Consider the following 20243-nt stretch of genomic DNA (forward strand, 5'->3'; position numbering starts at 1 on the left):
ATAGAAATAGGAGCCCCCGTGCAGTGAAGAGGGACGATCCGGCAGCGAGATGCCTTCTCTCTATGCGCCTCCTCTGGGAATCCAGCCAAAGCTAGACCTTACCTGAGATCACCTCTTTCTGGGCCTTTCCCTCTGCTCAATCCTGCCTCCCTATCTTCCTTAGAGGTTTTCCCTGAAGATCACTCCCTCAGTACAACACAGGAGCCCAAATCACTGTCTCGGGTTTTGGTTTCACTAAACCCAACGTAAGAATCCCTATCACCATTAAGTAAATGCGATTAGTATTTAAAGTCTGAAGCTCACGTACTTGATAAAAGAAAGGGCTCCGGACCCAGATTGCCAGACTGGGGAGTTCCAATCTCAAATTACTGCTTCCCAACTGAGTAACTTCAACCAGGCCACCTAATCCCTCTAAGCCTTGTTTTCCTCATTTGTGAATGAAGACAATAATTGTACCTACACACTATGCACATCCATGTATGAATGTGCACGCATTAATGTACACACAGACACAGACACAGACTTACACACACACACACACACACACAAACACACACACACACAGAGTCCCGCCTTGTCCAGATGATTTTATCAGCAAGATCTACTTACAAGAAAAACCTATGAGTACACAATCAAGAAACATTTCATTCCAAACTTAAACATTTCCAGAGAATGTAAAATGAGGGATCATTTCCCAGTACATGTTATGAGGCTAATATAAATCTGATACCAAGCCAGACAAACAGTATAAAAAGGGAAGACTCTAGGCTAATCTCATTTATAAGCACAAATCCAAAAAATCATAATCAAAGTATTAGTTTTGCTTTATTCATTTTGGTTGTACATGTATGCTGTATGGGCCCAATTTCATTTTTGTTTCATATGGAAAACAAATTTTCTCATCACCATTTATTGATCTGCAGTGCCACCGCTATCATACCTAAATTTTCCACCTATTCAAGGTTGTGTTCTAGGCTCTCTGTTCTGTTTTTGTCGTCAGTTTATCTATTATTGCATCTTATCACAGTATTTTAATTACTATATTTTTAAAATCTTGTCATCTGATATGATAATCTTCCAAATATCATTACTATTCTTCAAAATTGTCTTAGCTATTTTCAGTTCTTTGCTCTTCTGTATGAATTATGGAATCATTTGTCATTTTTAATGAAAAGTCTCATGGATATTTTCATTGTAATCGCATTAAGGGAAATCAAGTTATGCTATCCTCCCAGCAATATCCGAGAGCATGGGAAAAAGTATCATAGTCACAATAACACTTACTACCTAGTAATAGGATGAAAAAGAAATCTATACAACAATCTCTATGAAGAAATCTAAATACTTTAACGAGGGATTAAAAATGAAGATGAACTCTGTAGAGTAAGAGTTTATGCTTCTGGATTGGAAGATTTGATATTTTTAAAAATGTTAATTAGTACCAAATAACTAAATGATATCATACAACACTAATCATAATCCCAGTACAATTTTAATACTTAATAAAATGGTTTCAAGAAATAATTTGTCCAGTGAAGCGAACTGAGAGGGGACTTGACCCACAATTTGTGAAAGCAAATTGAAACTCTACAATGATTTAAATGTTGTGCTGTGATGCTGGTACAGAAAAACAAATACATCAGTGGAATGTCACAGAATGAAACAGAATGGGATGGAGGAGTTCAATAATTTTAAAATAAAGAATGTAGCATATTATAAAGATGACATTTCAAATCCGTGAGTGATATAAGGATGCTTTTGGCTTTAAGTAAACTGAAAACTAACTACAGCTATATTAAATGATACAAGAATATATTATCTCACATACAGGAAGCTCAGAGGTGGTGTGGGCTCCAGGCATTACATCATCGGATCCATTTCTCTGCTGGGCTCTTGGCTCTGCCTTCTTTATCTTTAGACTCTCCTCCCATTGTTACAAGATTGTCAAAGCAAACAAGCAAATAAATAAAGTGAGTATTTGGACATGTCCAGTAAAAGGATGTCCTTCAGTTACGGGATAAATGTCCTTTTATTCCCTCACTTGGTCTGACTTAGGTCCTGTACCCATCTCTGAATCTAAGGCATTGACAAGGGGAAAGCCATGTGCTGACTGGCTTATGCTGGAGCCCTTAACCAATCACAGGTAAGGAGAATGAAATTGCCATGACTAATTTAGAACAATCAGGACTCCTCTTTGAGCTGGGGAAGGGGTCAGCTTCCTTTGCATCAAAAAAGCTGCAAAGTTATAAGGTGGCTACATGAACAAAATCAGGATCTGATAGGAAGGAGAAGGAGGAATCAAAGTGGGGAGACAACCAATATTGCCTACTGCAGCAAAACCAGGATTAACAACTTATTAAATTGTAATAGGATAATAAAAAATTAACTTAGACCGTTAACTCTCAGACAGCCTTTGTGTCCAAGGCCAGGAGTGTCTGTGATGCTGCCGGAGGAGAGAGATGGCTCCAGAAGGGAGTTCCAGGTGGATTTATGTCATTAGGCTGATATTTGGACAGGTTCGCATTGTCCAGACTTCCACCTCTTCTATCTTTTCATTACTTCTTTCTCTTCTCTTCCACTTTCCTCCAATCCTCATGCATAAGGATTATCTTTTCCTTCATTGAGGACCATTAGATTTTCATTCTAGGATTTCAAAAGGCACCCTTCCACAATCTCTGCTAGATTGGATCACAGAATCACTTTTAGATTAGGAGTCCAGGTGAGAATCGTCAGACTCTTTGCCCTATGTTGCAGCCATGAGATATTGTTATAGCTATAAAACACTGGTCTCCTTTGATATCCGGAGGCCCATTTCTTATTTTTAGCATCCATCATCAGGCAAATTGTGTGATGCAGACCCTGTCCTTCCTACTGTGTGCATGACATTTTGTAATCAGACTAGAGCAGACGGAGTGCTATGAATTTCTCTCTATCACCTTTGGATGTAGGTATGTCCGTGTTTTTAAATTTTCCTTAGTAAAAGTAAAATTGATCCTAGGTTCATCTTCTAACAAAGAAAGTCATCTCAGTCATCATGAACCTCGCCCCCCTCTGTTCTGTGGAGATCTTCAGCAGTTCATAGCATTCAAGTTCAGGGAGCCCTTTGATGTTCATGCTCACTAATAACCATGCTGATGTGTTCATTATCCAAGCAGTAGGGTTTCTTCAAGGCAGGTGACTCAGATGCCTTCCTGCCACACCTAACACAGCCCTGACTACCAAGAGGCACTGTACACCACTCTCTTCTAAGGTTTTCCTCTGAAAAGGGGCAGGTTCCACTCAAGGAACCCCAAACCTCCAAGCCTTTAGACAGACAGCCCTCCAAACAATTCCACGTTTGTTTTGTTTAATCATCATTAACACTTTTGTTTGGAATATTCAGATAAATTTCTGGTAAATGTAATTATAGAAATGGTATAATATGTAGAGCTTATTTGACAGGATTTTTTACTTGGGAATAATCTGAATTAGACTCTCAGGCCTCATAATCTCTGCTTAAAGGATTTGGAAACAATATGGACCTCTTTCCTAAAGTTAGAAGTGGGGGAACAAACGTCCTAAAACTAGTCTCTTTTTTTTAAATTAACTGAGTTTATTTCAGTAGTCTAGGAGATAACCTGAGGGTAATCTCCAGATTACCTGTTCTGAATCGGAACAGTCCAGAGAATCAGGGAGTCTGAATAAAATTTGAAGTACAGGGTACAAAAATTTAAGAGACCAGAGAGACCATCGAACTAGTCCAGTTTATACGCGCTGTCCTGCCCTTGAATGAGAGCTCATGGAAATCAGCTTACATGAACACTTCTGAACTTTAGAAACAGGGCCAACGGAGGGATACGTCCCTGCCACTAGCAGATGCCAGGTGCAGCCCTGGGGGTTGAGCAGTTGGGGCAAGTAAAGAAATTCCTCCCTTGGAGTGGCAATGCACCTCTCCTTTATTGGGATGTGCTTTTTTCTTCAACTAGGAGAGATCATAATGCTTGTGTGATTACAATCTAATTTTGTAAATTATGTGTTCATAAAACGTTGGGTGTTTAGTTGATGTTACTAGGCAGTCATGTCAATTCATCTTAAGGAAATGGTAATACGTATAATTGAGACTTCACTGAGAAAAAGTGGAAAATATGATGAAACGATTACAATATATCATTTATTGACGTATTAGAAACATCTAAATGGTGTCATTACATGGATTTTGATACATCTTTGAGCACATCACCAGCTTGAGACTAGGATGAAATTCTAGAGAATCAGTTCAAGCAGCACACAATACATCTGAGGCACCAACACACAGAAAAGAGGAAGGTCAGACACAGCCTGCATTTGCAAGGTACCATTTACTTAACGAAGTTTTAAGAGAATAGACAATGGGTTTCTTTCTTTTTTTTTTTTTTTTTTTTTTTTCAGAAAAGAAAAAAAAAAGGGCTTTGGAATGTCTAGAAATTAAACCAAAGGTCCAGACTTTAAGCTTTAGGTTCACATTCTGTAATATATTTTGATAAACAGTCCAGAAACTCTTAAGCAGTTGAATTATTGAAACTATAGTTTGCAGCTGACTTATAAGTGACTTCACCATTCCCAAAAGACAAGCTAACCTCTGATCTAGAAAGCATGTTTGAATCTAAAGTATACTTTTAAAAAGCATTCTTATGAAATTCATCGACATGGACAAAATCGCGTATTTATGCATAATCTATGAGAAAGTATTTTGGTTGTTGTACTGATATAGAACAGTCTAATTCCGCTAATGCATCATCAAGTAGTGATGAGTTAAGATACTATCCTAATGACTGCCTATTGAAAGGCTAATGCAAAGGTCACGACTGACTGATGCAGGCAATGAGTGGCATGAGAATACCTGATATGACACATTTGTGCGATGGACCGGCTGTCCTGAATGAGCAACTCATCATGTTTGGTGTTTCACCTAAGCTAATTACTATAAATGGACCACATTCACTACTTAGGCAAAATTGAGTTTCCAAATCTTAGCTAAAGGTTGAGGGAGAAAAAATGCTCCTATGTAATGCCTTGCTATACCCACAGCTGGGTACTACTAGCAGATTAGTTTTAACTGACACTAACACCTGGAAAAGTATGTAAAATGGGTTCTCTCTCTCTCTCTCTCTCTCTCTCTCTCTCTGTGTGTGTGTGTGTGTGTGTGCGTGTGTGTGTGTGTGTGTGTGTGTTTGCATTTAATGAGCTGCTGAGAATGATGGGTGTCTGTATGATTCTCTCTTTCATGCATTGGAAAGTTGTTTCTTTGCCTGGGATTGTTTCTACTTGATAAAAACTATTAATGATTTAATGATTCTGAAAATAACAGAGTTGTCTGCACCAAACCAAGTTCATGAGCTATAGATTTTGGCTAATTATGTGCTTTCCTTATTTTCTTCCCTTCCTACAAAGTATGAGACCATTAGCCCTCATGTTTGACTGCGTTTGCCAAGAATCCTGAAGGCCCACCACTAGTGTTGGTTAGTCGTCTTACTAAAGCACAACTTGAATTGTCTTAACAGGAGAGTCTAGCTGGCCAGTCAGCACCCACATTTCCATACGGCTTTGTTGTTCTTGACATATGCCTACCATGCATTCAATAGGTCTAGCAGGTGAGAGCAACCGAGGTGATGCCCCAGGAGAAATCTGGCCATGTCTAGAGATACTTTTGGTTGTCACAGCTGGGGAGAGGGTGTTACTGCCACCTCGTGGGTGGAGGCCAGGGATGCTGCTAAATATCCTACAATGCACAGGACAGACAGCCCTCCAAACACACCCCCAAGCTTGTTTGTTTAACCATCATTACTTTTTTTGAATATTCAGATGAATTTCTAGCAACGGTAATTATTGAAAAATTGTATCATATGTAGATTTTATGTGGCAGAATTTTTTACTTTACGCATGAGTTTAGAGATCAGTACTTATACAAGTAACTGGGGATCTCATGGAGATACTTGAACTTTTCCAGGTAAACTTTATTCCATTTTGTGTAGTAGGTATATTATTTGAGATATTGCTTCAGCAATCTCAAATAAATTGAAATTGCTTCTTAACCAGTGACTTCTATCTGTGCCGGGCACAATGGCAGGCACATTCATACACTGTGTCATTTAATTCTCACCACAACCCTGTACGGTGAAGCATTACTAATCCTATTTTACATATGAGGGGACAGAGATTCAGAAAAGTTAAGCTGCCTGCTCAAGGTCACACAGCTGGTAAATGGTAAGACTGGTATGCAAATCCAAATATGTCAAACTCAAAGCCCTTACGCTTCCCTCTACATGATGCTGTCCTCAGGAACTACTGAGCTTTTTAACTATAGAGCAAATAGATCTCAGCAGCAAGAGGGGAAACATAAATGGGAATAGCCAAAAATATATTCATCTAAGATGTGGCGACATTATACCAAATGTGTTAGGTTTCTACTTCCCTTCTTGGGTTTGCTCAAAGCAGCCTAAAAGGGCTGCACAGGTTATTTCTGCAAATCTCTTCTCACCTAGATAATTCAGGAAGAGAAGAAATCAGATTTTTCTTCAATTACCTAGATAACTGAAGGGAAAATGACAGTTTGCATCCACTAAAATCTTTAGGCTGAAAAATGAATGGTCCCCACTGCTTCTAACCTGGGAATCACGTACTTTACCTTTTAATCTATGCATACCCCATCCTCAGTTGTCCTTTGAGTTTTGAGAATAATCTAGAAATGCTTCTTATAGCCGTAATCTATAATTGTATAACATTCAACTCCAAGTTAGTTAACCTTGACTGCTTTTCACAAGATTTCAACACAAGAGCCTGTGTCTGGGGAAAGTTTCATTCCCAGAGCAAGATTTGTCTCTAAGGCATCCGCTACCATGACATATCATAATTCAGGGGCCACACGGATTGGCTATTTGGGTACTCAGAGTACACACAAATTAGTATGTGAACAGGGTATATCACTGGAGAGCTAAACAATTTTAACCACACCGCGATTTACAGTTCCTTGAGAGTCAGGGCCAGGACCCACAGGCCAGAGCCTCTTCCATGGGGGAAATCTGCCTCTACTGCATCAGATAGAAGCCAGATACCCAGATTTAGTCACTGAAGGGTTGGTTTGGGGTTTTTGTACATTCTAACAAATGTTAAAGCCTCATTTTCTATGTAGGCACTTAATAGATTTATTACAAATGAAGTACTCCAAGTACTACCTCCTGATTTACATTCTTGCTTTCTGTTTGTCTAATAGAAAATTACTGGTGTCCTCAGTTTAGAACACTGTACTCTCTGTTACCTTCAAACTCAAAGGCTTTCTTTCTTTGGAGAATTTTTAAAATTTTTATCTTCAAAACCCAATTATCCTGAGCTCTTTTCAAGTAGGCCTATAAAAACCCGGGGATTATTCTCAGAGGTGAAGCAGCAACCTGCTTTCATACCTTCTGAAGTGACCACACTTCAACATTAAGGAATGATCAGGAAGCAGTCTCATCTATAGCCCCTTCCGTAAACTACATAGATTTTTTTTTAAGCCTTTCTAAAACTTCTAGGTCATGATTTCTTCAAAATCAGACAGCTGCTTCATTTGTTCAATTTGCATAGAATGCCTTCTGAGGAGCTTCTTTTTACTTCTTAAGTCAACTCTCTTTGGTGAAGTTGGAGCAGCAGGAACCATAGATTTAAAGCCACTAGCAAGAGGGGAAGAAGATTTGCTGCTAGATCTAATATCCGGAATAGGTGGGTTCAGATTCACATTTAAAGGCGGCAGGAAGCCAGGCCTAGTTTGAGAAATGCGATCGAGGAGCAGAGTTCCAGATCCTCGTCGTTCTAGAAGATGTGGAGGCCTGCGGCGTGCTGAGCTGGGGGATGTGCTAGGCACGGCGTCCAGGGACTCCCGAGAGCCATGGAAAAGAGACAAATGGGAGCTGTTGAGCTTCTTTCTATCTAAAGGTCCTTTGCTGGATTCAAGGACAATGGGGTTGGGAGGGTCAGGCCCTGGCTGTGAATCTAAGTCGTAGAGGTCATTTTCCAGCCGTTTGAAGGAGGCTGGCTCCTTGAGAGCAGAGGGCCCTGACGGACCCATAGCACACTTCTCTTGGTCAACAGGGAGCGTTCCTCTCCTGGCCAGACGTGGGTGGGGAGCCTGACCTTTTTCATAGGCTGCTTTCCAGGATGCCGGTGCTGAAGAGACTGGAATCTTTAGAACCTGCTCTGTGACTGTGTGAAAAAGGGTAGGGTCTTTGCTATCAATACTATTGGTTCTGGAGAGGGGCCCCCTTTTAGGGAAGGACACATCACTGATGCTCTTGATGACCTCGTTGTCTGTGCTGGCACCATGGGTCTCGTCCTGACGCGCCAAGACTGCCAGCACCGAGGGCGCAATCAGGCCCCAAGGTTCAGACTGGAGCCTCTTCAGTTGGGGCAAACGGGCCCTTTTGAGATTACTGACTTTCCTGGTCGGTGATCCAGGCTCATTAAGAGCCTTGGAGGTGTTGCAACTGCTTGGATGCCCTGCTTGGAGGCTGAAGAAGCGATCTTCCTTCTCAGCGGGTGGAGAGTCCAGGCCTGGGGCCTTCAGCTCTATGTCAGAGGGAGATGCACACAGTGGAGGCGACTGCCTGTCTTCTACTTTGGGTGAAGGCGGGACATTAAGATACTGTTTGGTGGTTTTGGTGCCTGAAGACGACTTATCTGTTGTGATAATAATCACCTCCTTCCCTTTGGCTTTGCAGGCATCGAGGAGATGTTTCAACGCATCTTTGTCATCTGCATTTATTGCATAAACCAGAGCTGAAGCCCCAGTGCGATCCTCAAGGCTGGGGTCTGCTCCATTCTCCAATAATAAGGAGACCACTTCTCCTCCAGCTCTTCTGATGCACGCATGGATGAGGGCGGTCTTGCCAGACTTATCTTGGATATTGGGGTCTGCCCTGTTGTCCAGCAGGTATTTCACCATCTTGGACTTGCTGATGCTTTGCTGGTCCACGTGCTTGGTGATGCACGCCACCATGAGAGCTGTTTCGCCTTTGTCATTGCTTTCATTGATGTAAGCTCCCCCTTCCAAGAGCAGTCTGGCCAGCCTGAGCCTCCCCAGCCATACAGCCTTCAGCAAAGAGTTTCCATCAGTCCTCAGTTCAGTGTCATCATCCATCATATTGGCTACAGTTTAGAGTATCTGAGCCGCAGTGGCAATCAAACCTAGCAAAGGAAGAAGAGGGAACAAATGTTATATCTTTTACAGCAGATCTGTGTGGCATGGTTATTACACGGTCTGGGTACAATCATATCCCAACCTGATCCCTACTTACATTGACTTGGCCAACTTATCTAACATTGCTGAGTAGTTTCTGCATCTGTAATGAGTGTGTCGGGGTCGGGAAAGGGATAGTACTAACCTAGCTCATAGGGTCATTGTGAAGACTCTTTAAGAGAGTGTGTACAAAACACTCACATGAAAAGCACTTAACATAATGCCTAGCATAGAGTAAATACTTATTTCAATGCAAGATGTTATTGTGTTGACTGCACAGCCCTTATCACAAATGTAGAACTCTGCATTCCTTAGAAAAAGGTTTGCGATTATTTTCTTCAGTGCTGTATCCTCAGCATTGAGCAGTGATTCACATGTAATGAATAGGTGCCTCATAAATAATTGTTTAATGTGTTGTTATCGGTGTGCCTCGGAAAGACTATTAGGAAACACATCAGAGTGTTGATCCTTATTCTGGGCAGTGGGATGATGAGTGGTTTCATATTTTTCTTTTTGCAGTTTTCCCAAAATAAATATGTGTTATTATTGCAATGGGGGTTGAGGGGGTGGGAAGTGAAACCAATTGTAAAACAGAGTCACTCTCGTTATCCCTCTCTGGGTTGTAGTCCTCACTTTTCCAGCAGGTGTCAGAATTTGTGTTCTCCTTATTCAGAATAATGCCATGCTATGTTCTTCCCTCTGATTGAACTGATAGGAGGCAGAGAATGGAGGGGGGATTGCATTTTTGCTCACAAATGTTTGGAAATACAGCTCAGACCAAAGCTTTCTCAGCTGAGGTTTGTCAAACCTGTTTTCTGTTTTGATTCTTTTGCCAGCTCCCTAATTCCTGTACTCAAAATCTCCAACCTATGTGTTGCTTGAGAGGCCCTTCATAAATAAGGAGAGATGGGCATGCCAGTCTTGATGCCCTGCCAGCCCATGGGTACCACACTGGCCGTGTCTCTGCCAGCACAACCCCGTCACATAGACTTTTTGTGCCTTGAGGCTCCTCATGAGCAGATGGCTCATGTGGTCTACCTGCCACAATGCCCGAGTTTCCTCCTCATCTGATTCACATCATTCTTTCTCTCACTCTATTCTCCTAAGCAGTTATTTTATATTACTCTGTTAAGTTAGAAGGCAAAAGATTTTCTTGGTTGAGATTGAAAGATATATATACATCCCTTTGAACAACTTAATACATGAATAGATATTGCTATTTTTAAAAAACCAAGCTACCAAGCTACATGTAGGTATCTAAAGAGGAAGAGGTCTTCTTTATTCATCTCCCATTCCTCCTTGAAGTCACTCTCCCCCCTCTTCAGAAGTAACCATGGTTAAGAGTCTAGTGTGTATCTTTTTGCTTCTTCAAATGCATTGTTCTGATAACTATGTGAGTCTCCTGTTCTTGTGTTTTGTGTTCTGCTGGATTTCCTGCCAATCTACCATAATCCGAGAGCACTGTGTGTTTATTAAATACATTGACAAGAAGTCTCCATTTCTGTCTCTCCATCTCCTTCCCCTCTTCTCTCTCACTCTCCTACTGATCTGTGTGTGCTTGTGTGTGATGCTCTTTCTCTTTCCTCTCTTTCTGTCAATTTCAATCATTTTATTCCTTTGCGGTTCTACGTACCATTGTTGTGTTAAAGCCCTAGACATCAATAAGCTTGTCAGTCTCTGAACTCTGCAGAATTGAAGAATTTCCAAGGACTAGATAAATGAGTGGAATTTCCAGAGAAAACATGCTTCTTTCCATTTCGTCAAAGGGGTCCTTCTTCTCCTGGCCTCAGCCTACCTCTCTAGACTCATTCCCTGCCCCTCCAGTCACATCTTCACATTCTATCTTCAAATCTCACTTCTCAATGCACCACTCTTCCTGTGTGCTTCCTCTTGGCACTGTTCATGTTTCTAACTCTAAGGCCTCCCTGCTCTTCTTTAATTATTCATCATCCCCCAAACTTCAGCTCAAATGTTACTTCTTTTGTGCTCAAGAGGAAAATCACTCAAGATCAAAGAGGGAGGGCTGAGTAAAATTACAGTGACTCATCCTCAGACTATATAAAGAACTCCTACAAATCACTTCCTCCAAAAGAGGATACACAAATGACCAATAAACACATAAAAAGATACTCAGCCTCATTAGCACTCAAGGAAAATCAAATTAAAGCAAAACAAAATACCATTTTAGAATAGCTAAAATTAGACAGACTGACAATACCAAGAGGAATGCAGACAGGAAGCAACAGGAACCTGTTGGGAGTATAAATAAATTGAACTAAACTGAACTCTGACACAGTAATTCCATACCTAGGTTTATACCTGTGGTAGTTTGCAAATGATGGCCACAAGGTCCTCCCATCCTGCACGTACACTAGGAGTCAGCCTTGTGACTTGCTTTCACCTATAAAATGTAACGTTGTGTGACTTTCAAGACAAAGCCTGAGTACAGCTTGCAGCTTCCAAGTTTGCTGTCTTGGAACCCAGCTGCTGTGTAAAGAAGTCTGGAGTACCCACCAGGAAGGGCACATGAAGTTTTAGCTGATAGCTCCAACCAACTGCAAGAATGTGAGTGAGACAGTCTCAGCCCAGCCAGCCCCAGCCAGCCCCTAGAGGATTGCGACTGCATTAGGGAGCCCAGGTGAGACCTGCGGAAGAAACACCCAGACCCTGGGCCAAGCATAGAAAAGAATAAACTAATATGTGTACCAAAAGACATCAGCAGCACTATTCATAAAAGACAAAAACTGGAAACAACCGATCAGGAAGAAAATAGGCTGGGCATGGTGACTCACAAGTCTAATCCCAGCACTTAGGGAGAATCTTTTGAGACCAGTAGTTTGAGACTAGCCAAGGCAACATAGTGACACCCTCCCTCTAAAAAAGAAAAAGCTGGGTGTGATGGCTTGCACCTATAGGCCTGGCTACTCAGGAGGCTGAGGCAGATGGATTGCTTGAGCCCAGGAGTTCAAGGCTGCAGTGAACTATGATCACAGCAATGCAGTCCAGCCTGAGTGACAGAGTGAGACTCCATCTCTTAAAAAAGAAGAAGAAAATAAAGAAAATGTAGTATATTCGTACTCTGGAATATCATACACCATATTGTATATGCTCTGTCTCTTTTTCTCTTACACACCTGCAAGCACACACATAAATATGCAAAACTAGATACCACAACCCCTGTGTTCCTTAATACTTTGCAGCTTTCTTTGAATATCAATCTTGTTAATCACCTGGGTCAGCCCCCTCCATAGAACCTTGTACCCCTCAAGGGAGAAGTACTGTCCTTTCTCCCTTTTCAGCTGTGTGACAATTAAAAAGTAGGCTAAAGGAAAAGATGGAGAAAAGGAGGAAAAAAGGTGAGAAGGAGGATGGATGGATAATCGGGTTACATTTTACGTTGTGTGCAGTGCATCGCTTATCTCTAGTCTAGCTCAAAGTCAAGACAGGGAGGAAGAGAAGCAGGAAGGGAGGCAAAGAAGAAAGGAAGGGAGGAAAGAACATGGTATATGCAGAAGAATGCTTCTCTCCCTTCAGCTGGAATCAGTGGTCGCCTCCTCTGCTATGCTCAGGTCGTGTCCCTATTTCAATTCTTGCCCTTCAGCACCTAAGGAGGCAGCAGGTTGGAGATAAGGCAGCTGAGTTCTTTTCTGTGGTCTGAAATATCTATATCTAGCCCACCAACAGTCATAATATTCTGTGTGCTCAGAGACTTGTTTTGCAAGTTGTCTATAACCATTTTTTCACTGTGGGCCTCCCAACTGAAATTCCTTAAATGATGAAATGCAGGAGCTTTGTCTGAGGACAGAATCAGGTTCTTACCTCACTTGTAGCCCAGATAAAAATGTGCGGGGCTAACGTGAACTGTTAGCACGCTGCAATAATCCTACACTTTTCATTTTAAGAATAAAATGTGCCCTGTGTCTAAGAATAAAATAAGAATAAACCCCTGTGTTTAAGAATAAAATGTGCCACTGTGCCACTTGGCAGGGCACAGTGGTTCACGGCTGTAATCCCAGCATTTGGGAGGGTGAGGCAGGTGGATCACCTGAGGTCAGGAGTCCAAGACCAGCTTGGCCAACATAGTGAAACCCCATCTCTACTAAAAACATAAAAATTAGCCAGACATGGTAGCGCATGCTTATAATCTCAGCTACTCAGAAGGCTGAGGCAGGAGAATTGCTTGAACCTAGGAGGTGGAGGTTGCAGTGAGCTGAGATCACCCCATTGCACTCCAGCCTGGGTGACAAGAACGAAACTCTGTCTCAAAACAAACAAACAAACAAAAAGAATACTTGGCTTAAAAGACTGGCGTTTACATAGCCACAGTGGACAATAGCCTCACAAATTACAGACTAAATGCTTGCATCAGCCCAGATTTGCATAGCCACGCCTACTTTGCCTGTCTTGGGTGTACCACACTTACCTTGCTTTCTTGCCTGAGTGGGCTTAGCAAAGTCCAAACTTTTCCCACAGTTTTAGTGTCAGGCCATTGCTGCTGTTGTCTGCTACAAATAGTGGACCCCTACACCTGGTTTCTGCTGACCAGAAGAAACTGACTCTGGCCTGACTTTCTCCAGCAGTTGCCTGGAAAAACTAGGTCATTCAACCAAGAAGTAGGAGGGAGTTAACCCTTTGTAGAACAGATGTTGACCAGCAGGAAATAGAGGATGGGAAAGAGATGTCACGTGAACGCTTCTCCCTCTCCTCACCCAACTGCCTGTTCCAGAATGCAATTGATGATACAATTTCCATACCGTGGAATAATCGGTGCATTTGTCATGAAGCTGTGTCTAGCTCAATAATGTATCTCCTTGTGTTTGCTTTTCCTCCTCCCTTGCATACTTTTCATTTTTCTTCATTCCTATTCCCCAGGGTTTAAGCCGAATAAACTGTTAATATGCATGTTTTTGCTCCAGACTGAGGTTAACTGCCGCCCCTGAACCATGAAATGCCCCTTTCATGAAGGTTTTCCTACCATTTCACAGATGAGGAAACTGAAGCCAAGAGTGATGAAGTGGCTTGCCCATGGTCATTCAGGGATCAATGTGTGACTCTGACAACCTCTCACAAGCTACAGTGACGCTTTCTTTCTGATATTATCTCTGCCTTCCCTGACACACAGAGTGAGGCTGATGGTTTATATTATTTGACTTGCCCCATGTACAAGACTGACTTAAACTTGGGTGGATTTTGAAATTGAGATGAGAAACACCAGTTATGCTGGGCTGTTTGTAGGGCACTCTGGATGTAAGAGCTGCCTTTGTGGGTTTGCCACAAGTGCAGAGAAGCAGAAAAGATGACATGCAGAGGAAGAAGAATGAAGTAAACACACTGAGAAGCTGAGACAAGTGGCAGGGAAAGAGCACTTTTCCTCTCTTCTCAAGTTTCAACTGTCTTTGGAGTCCATGAACACCTTAGAAGCGCTCTAATAAATTAGCATGTTTTTGTTTCCGGTGGCTTGAATTAACTTCCGTTACTTACAACCAAGTAAACCTTGACTAAAACAATGGCATTACTTGTGCATTCATTCATTCATGATCAAACATGTATTAACGATCTACTCGCTTATTCATTCATGATCAAACATATATTGACTACTCCACGCTAGGTGTTAAGGATAAAGAGATGTATAAAATTCAGGAATGGTTGCTAAGGTATTTACAATTTAGAAGGAAGGCAGACGTATGTTTTAACGATAGTAATAAACATTTGTGGTATGCTTGCCACATGCCAAGCAATGTGCTGAACACTTTATATGCATTATGTCATTTAATCCTTACAGCAATACTATGAGGTGGGTACTATTATTATCTCTATTTTATCAAAAATGAAACTGAGTCTCAGGAAGGTAGTCACTTACCCCAGATCACCCAGGCAATCTGTTGTGGAGCTGGAATTCAGATCCAGGCAGTCTAACTCCAAAGACCGTGTTCTTAGCCTCTGCATGACATAATTGTAGTGCAAAGTAATAAGTCCCAGAATGGAAGACAAATATATAACAGGGAGACAAGAGTGCCAGGAGGGACTCAGAGTGCAGATTAGGAAAGGACTCACAAAAAGAATAAAATTGGGCCAACACTTGAAAAACATGAGTGGAAATTTGTTGAACCAAAAGAGGGAAGCCATTACATTCAGGGGTAAGCACAAGTTCAAAGGCGGAAGGTAGCAGAACATGGACATTTCAAGAACTTGACGATTGGTGCATGGTGGTGGTGGGAAGTGCATTGATGAAGCAAGCAAATATGAGGGGGTCTAGAGAGATCAGATTCAAAGTTCTGATCTTGCAGCCTGTCCTCCAGTCTGACATTTGTTATGTGGAAACAGGAAACCAGTACAGAATTTTAAGGAAGAGAATGACATGATCATTGACCACAATGTGGGGGATAAATTGGGAGGCTGGGGGGTCTCCTAGGAGCCTCTGATAGAGGAAGAGCTTCAGAAACGGCACAGCAGGGAGATAGAGGAAGAGTCAAGCTGAGGAGATGTTTGCAAGGTAGAACTGAATACTGGTCCATTGGACGAAAGTGTCAACAAAATCTAATTTACCTTAATTTGAAAATGTATCTCCTTTTGTGCATCACAGTGAATAAATATTAAGAACACCTATTATTGGAAATATTAGATGATTTACAGGATCTCTAAGCTTGTTGGAGAGAAAAGAAGCAATCTGGGTTGACAAAAGCTGACGCGTTCCTAGAATGTGGAAACCCCACCCACTTTGAAAGGCTTCTCTGGGGAGAATATTTTTGTCTTAAAAAATTAGCAAATATAAAGTGGTTTCTTTTTCATGTTTCATAAGAAGAGTAAACTGAGAAGTGAGCAAATTTTGCCTGGTTCCTCCCTTGCTGTCCTCCCCCTCTCTCCCCACCCCCTGCCCCCCAACCCTTACCATCCCTTTCACCTCTCTGGGCTGTTTTCTGCCAGACTCATTTTTATTTTAATGGTGGCCAATGTATTTTACAAGGGCACAGGGGCTGGAGGAGAAATGCTGAAGGATAAAATATTACCAGTGTCAAAAATTAAAATGATGTCTTCTTTTATGGAGGCAACAAGTAGACGGAAGTGTTTGGTATCTTTGTCCTAAAGTCCTTTGATTATTTTATTGTCCCTAAAACTAAGATCGTCTTATATTTTTTAAGCTGAGAGAAGCCATCTTGTCCAATCTTCCCTGTTTAGAGACAGGGATTGAAGCTTTTATCTTTTTGAATTCGGGATCTTTCACTTCGATGCCTTCTTGAAACTTTGGTCTGAGTTGTTTAGGCCAAGATTACATATTGAAGGTCTGAAGGCCAATTTATCCCACAGCCATGTCTTGCTTGGCTGGCGCTGTGTTTTAAATTTTCTTTGAATGCTTTAAGATGGATTATTCACTGTTCAGTTTGAAAATTCACTGACCTGTCATACTCTGCAGTCTTATGATTGGCCTGATTCATACCTTCAGGTTACTTAACTGGCCTGTGTAGGGATGCGGGCTTGTGTATAAAAGTAAAATACATGATATATAAAGTCATGATGCTGGGGTTTTGTCCTTCCTGTGACTTCCTAGCTGCTTATCTCTTCAGAGTTGTTAGAAAGCCGAAGTAAGCTAATTGGTGTAGACCTTTATGTAAACTTTAAAGTATGGTGTGCTTTATAAATTAAACGTGAGCCATTATAAATTATGTAACTAACAATTACCTTAGTGCAGATACAATGTCACACACTTTATTTCCCCTTCTTTGAGTCACACTGACATTGGATTTCCAATTAAACATTCCTTGTTTGTCGCAGTGAAGATCACCCAGAGGGTAAGGGAAGGAATTATACAAAAAAGAAGGGTCTACAGACTTTTGCCAATGCCTTCAAAGTTCCTAGACCTCTGAGAAAGAGCTTGGATATACACTTTCTAGTGCCTAGAGATCAGAGCAAGTTTCTAGGACTTTATAATATAAGCACTTTGTAATCATTTTATCTGTGGTTATAGCCTCAATCTTGTTTCACCTCTGTTTTCTTGAGTACTTCTAATATATGCAAAGCTGACATCTTGTGGATCCTTATAAATTGCTTTAAAGTCTTTGTGGAACAAAGCAGAATATGATCAATAAACATTTATGAGATTGATCCATATGAAGTTGCTGTTTCAAAATGGTTTTAAAAATCATCAATGTCACATATTTAAAGTACTTGTCTAAATACATTTTAGTGCTGTAACTGCCCCATAATCCAAGCTCCTGAGGATGTGCCAGTCCATGTGGAAGGTTTATAAGCTAGAGAGGTGGAAGACCTGGATTCTAATCCCATCTCTGCTACTAAGTACCTGAGTAATTTCGGGCAAGCATCATTTTGCCAAACGAGTAGAATAACACCAGTCTTGCCTACCTTACAAGATTGTTATAAGGATCAAATGATAGGCAATATATCCACACTCTCTATAAAGTCCTGTTAAAAAATCTAAGAGGCTATTACACACTGAACTAAGCTCATCCAGAATTCCTGCCACTGAGCCCCTCTCTCTGCCTAGCCCCCTCGGTGTGTGCTGAGGGAAGTGTTCACGACCAATTCTCCTTCTCTTCTGTTACCTGCTCCCTCCTTTCAATCTCTAACGCCCAACACAATTCCCAGTTTGCCAGTCTTTCCACAGACATGGTCTCCTTGGCCAACCTCCCCTGGCACTTCTGCAAGGAAAGCATTATCAAGTATTTATAGATACTTAGAATCTGAAGTTCAGACACATTTAGTAATTTTGTCTAAGGGCACAGATTGGTAAGCGCTACAGCTTTGATTTAAACTCTGTTCCTCTGATCCCAAGTTCAGGGCTATTTCACGCAGGGATTCCACTCAAGCACATCTTCCCACCACTGCAATGTGGCAGAGTTGAAGAGCGCAGCCATTGCTAGTTCCATAAACCTGGACAAGTTACTCGGTCGCTCTTGCTTCAGTTTCCTCATCTGTAAAATGGGGATAATCATAGGACACAAATTTGTGGTGCACTGGCTTAGCACGGCACCTTGGCACATGGTAAGCGCTTAATAAATGCTAGATTTTTTGAGAAGTTTGGGTACACCTTCCGAAACCCAGGGAGGCCACACCGCTTGGCTGTGGTTTTCGCGGAAGCTTGGGAGATGTCTTTACACTCCGCCTCTTCCTTCTGCAGTCACGGGAAGCAGTTCGAAGCAGATCAGAAGTCGAACACGTTTGCTTTTGCGATTCGAGAGCCCTTTCTGGCGCGGAGCTGGGGGCGGCGTTAGGTAGCCGCCCTGGACTGAGAGCGACAGTGGCCCGAGGCCAGGGCACCTGGCGGCTCCGCGCTTGCTGCGCGCCTGGGGCGGCCGGGCTCTGTCCGAGGTGCTGAACTCCGGGCTCCGGCCGCGCGGGCGCAGAGTGCCGCCGTCCTTTACTGCCGGTGCCTGCGGGCATCTTCCAGGCCGAGCGAGCGGGTCAGGTGAGACCAGGGCGGTAAGTGCTTCTCCCATCATTTCTCAGAAATGCTTAGATGCCTACTTCTTACAATTTCGTGCGCATCGTCAGGATCATAACCTCTCACCACCAGTTCCTTACAGGTTTCTGCAAAAATTTACGACCTTTCTCCCCCCTTCAGTCCCTGAAAAAATCCAGACACCTATCACCCAGCCCCGCTCCGCAACCATTTCCTACAAAAATCCAGGCCCCTACGCATCTCGTCCCCACGCGTCAATGCAGAAATAAAAAAATGTTAAATCCGCCTTCCATTCCCGTCTCCCACAATTTCCTGTGATAAAAGCAAGCTCTCTCCTACCAGTCCCCCACTCCTGCCTGTGGCTAAACAGCATGGACTGACTTCTCGGGAGCTCGAGGTCCCACCCAGGAGACCAGTGGAGACCACTGGGGTGCGCTTACCTGGTGGGGACAATCGCCGAGCGAGGCCACCTGGATCCAGGCTACGGGTAGTGTCATTATTATTCCCAAAGCGAAATCAGGGGGCAGCCCACACCCCTACCCGCAGCTGCGGGCTGGCTGCCAGAGGGCACTGCCAGACTGAACTATCCCCGGGAGCTGGGGCTACCCCAGGCCCCGCGGGTCCTGTCGAGTCACTTGCCCAGAACTTCTTCAAGGTTCGTGAATAAAACCTCTGCGTCAGTTCCTTCATATCAGTCCACCGCTCCTCCAAGTTGCGGTGGGAACAGGGGAGTTTGGGGGTTGGTTTTGTTTGGGTTTAAGAGAAAGAAAGGAGCATGAAAGAAAGACAGAAATCGCCCGGGTTCCGCGCCGCGGGTGTGCAGGTCTCCTGCGCAGCCCCAGCCCTCCGGCTTGGTCTTCGGCTGGCTGTGCTGGCTGACGACGCGCTGCTGCCCGCTGGCGCCGAGAGCAGCTCTCCAGCCGCGACGGGCGAGGGTTGTGTGGGTGTGCGAGCTGCGAGGAAGGAGGAAGGGGGAAGGGGGAAGGAGGAAGGAGGGGGCCGCGGGGGTGGGAAGCGCCTACCTGCAGCCGCGGCGCCCGCAGCCCCGCCCCTTCGACCCAGGTCTTGGAGCTCTGACTCGCTCAGCAACTTAGCCGGGGGCTCCTGGACCCCCAAGCGTGAGCGCAGAGCAGGCGCAGCCACCCCTGGGGTCTGGAGAAGTGAGAGGACGCTCCCAAAGCCTGACGTTGCAGGTCTCAGACCCTGGCAGGGATTTGAACTCGAGTCTCCTTTGTTCTTGATGCGGCCCTGCCCTCCTTGGCTTTCCAGGACACACGCGCTAGAATCTCAGGCTGTCTGTCCACAGTGTGGGAAAGAGAGGGAGAGAGGAGGGTGCCAGTGTGATCCTCAAGACTGGGTGGGGCACAGTCTGATGATCAGGGCTGGTTCCACGGCCGTTGGATTTCATTCCAAAGCCATGCTTTACCCCACCGGCCACCTATTCCCTGGCCTCCTGTGCAGTCGTTCGTGGACAATCTTTGTTTCCTTTTTATAAAGTGGTTAATAGTTGCCGTATATGATTGAAAGCATAGGGCACTGTATTTAGAAAGTAAATGACTCATCCTTGTAACTCCAGCACTTTGGGAGGCCAAGGCAGGAGGA

The 20243-nt window shown here is 43.2% G+C and overlaps 1 protein-coding gene and 1 long non-coding RNA gene across 2 annotated transcripts in view; one reads left to right on the forward strand and one right to left on the reverse strand.

The window, feature by feature from the left end:
• Positions 1 to 5148: 5148 nt before the first annotated feature.
• ANKRD34C (ankyrin repeat domain 34C) lies at positions 5149 to 19578 on the reverse strand. The gene is made up of 2 exons (XM_017509210.2): positions 19082 to 19578; positions 5149 to 9174 (listed from the first exon to the last, which is right to left on the reverse strand). Exon 2 carries the CDS (start codon positions 9128 to 9130, stop codon positions 7523 to 7525), a length of 1608 nt encoding a protein of 535 aa, XP_017364699.1. The 5' UTR covers positions 9131 to 9174; positions 19082 to 19578; the 3' UTR covers positions 5149 to 7522.
• LOC119468304 overlaps positions 18339 to 20243 on the forward strand; it is a 103059-nt gene continuing 101154 nt past the window's right edge. The window contains exon 1 of the long non-coding RNA XR_005196969.1: positions 18339 to 18661. This is a non-coding gene — a long non-coding RNA (uncharacterized LOC119468304). The remainder of the gene's footprint in view (positions 18662 to 20243) is intronic.

This window comes from Cebus imitator, unplaced genomic scaffold (genome assembly GCF_001604975.1).
Source record: "Cebus imitator isolate Cc_AM_T3 unplaced genomic scaffold, Cebus_imitator-1.0 Scaffold410, whole genome shotgun sequence".
NCBI lineage: Eukaryota > Metazoa > Chordata > Mammalia > Primates > Cebidae > Cebus > Cebus imitator.

Excerpts from the sequence above, each read along its gene's own strand:
- ANKRD34C (XM_017509210.2), bottom strand. The coding sequence starts at position 9,130 with ATGATGGATGATGACACTGAACTGAGGACTGATGGAAACTCTTTGCTG.